Source organism: Bison bison, unplaced genomic scaffold (assembly GCF_000754665.1).
Source record: "Bison bison bison isolate TAMUID 2011002044 unplaced genomic scaffold, Bison_UMD1.0 scf7180017864370, whole genome shotgun sequence".
Classification (NCBI taxonomy): domain Eukaryota; kingdom Metazoa; phylum Chordata; class Mammalia; order Artiodactyla; family Bovidae; genus Bison; species Bison bison.
The window spans coordinates 10,096,500-10,097,753 of NW_011494942.1; the positions used below are offsets into that span (position 1 = coordinate 10,096,500).

General features: G+C 36.6%; 1 protein-coding gene across 1 annotated transcript in view; it reads left to right on the forward strand.

The window, feature by feature from the left end:
• Nucleotides 1–1,254, forward strand: part of LRMP (lymphoid-restricted membrane protein) — a 92,916-nt gene that overhangs the window by 73,773 nt on the left and 17,889 nt on the right. The window contains exons 28-30 of the mRNA XM_010856044.1: nucleotides 218–272; nucleotides 358–385; nucleotides 648–788. Coding sequence (XP_010854346.1) covers nucleotides 218–272; nucleotides 358–385; nucleotides 648–788 — 224 coding nt within the window. The remainder of the gene's footprint in view (nucleotides 1–217; nucleotides 273–357; nucleotides 386–647; nucleotides 789–1,254) is intronic.

A 1,254-nucleotide genomic window follows, 5' to 3' on the forward strand; every position in this document is an offset into this window, starting at 1 on the left:
ACAGCCCATGGACAGAGAAGCCTGGTGGGCTGCAGTCCATGGGATCACAAAGAGTCGGACATGACTGAGCGACTGAGCATGCATGCATGCATTTTTAGCTGGCAAGCTTCTCAGACATATGGCAATGAAATGCCTTTGTTTGATAACAACGTTTGGTTGAATGTGCCCTTAGCTGTTAATCCTTTTTAACCAAATACTGTTCTACTGTCTTTAATAGGTGCTGCTGTTTCCTCTCTTCCTGTGAAGTCGGTTAACTTTAGACAAAGTGACAAGTAAGTTCTTCCTTTTACAGCATGCTCACATTTTTTGCATTTCTGTTGAACTGTGTTTGAATAAGTTCTTTCTCTTATTCTCTAGCACTTCTGCTAATGAGAAGGAGGTAGAGGTAAGTTTCAAGCAAATATTTTTTCTTTAATAAAAAAAGTGTTTCAGAATCACTTGCCTACAGTCCCTGTATGCTTTTTCATAAGCTGTCCTACCTGTGTTGTCTTTTGGCTTGGCCATGACAAAGTACAGGTAAAGCTCATGCATGCCAGCATTATGTCACTGGGAGAAGAAAGATATGCTTCAGTGTAATTTGGTATTAAGCTGACATATTTGACTACATCCAACGTTCTTCCCTCACTGTCACATTATTTTGACAATAGGCCGAATTTCTCAGATTATCTTTGGGATTTAAATGCGACTGGTTCACCTTGGAGAAAAGAGTGAAGCTTGAAGAAAGATCCCGTGACTTGGCCGAAGAAAATTTGAAGAAAGAAATCGCTAACTGTTTAAAACTGTTAGAGGTAATGACCCTAACATTTTGGAACTATAGGTTTGTTATATTATTAATAAAGTTTTCAAAGTTTCATGAGTTTATTTGTATAACTAAAACTATCACCAGGTACCAAACCCTGTCTGATTCAAATGTGAATTAAATAGGAGGTAAGAAGTCCCAATCAAGCTAAGATAAAAAGTTCACCAATAGAAGGGTGTAAGCAGTAAAACAAACAAATGTGCTTTAAAGCAGTTATGTGAATCTTCTGCCATCTCTCTAGAGCTTCAAATAGATTTCAGGTAGAAGAATAAGCAGAAAACAATTTTAAGCTTCAAAGAAGATAATCCAAAGACCATTTCCATTGATTTAACTGAGAAAAAAAATTGAATTAACTGAGAAAAAAGTCTTGTTAGTATAATGGGCAGACCCTTCTGGAAGGTACACAGAAATGTAATAGCTACTATTCTTCTATTTTGTGAAGTCACCATAAATAA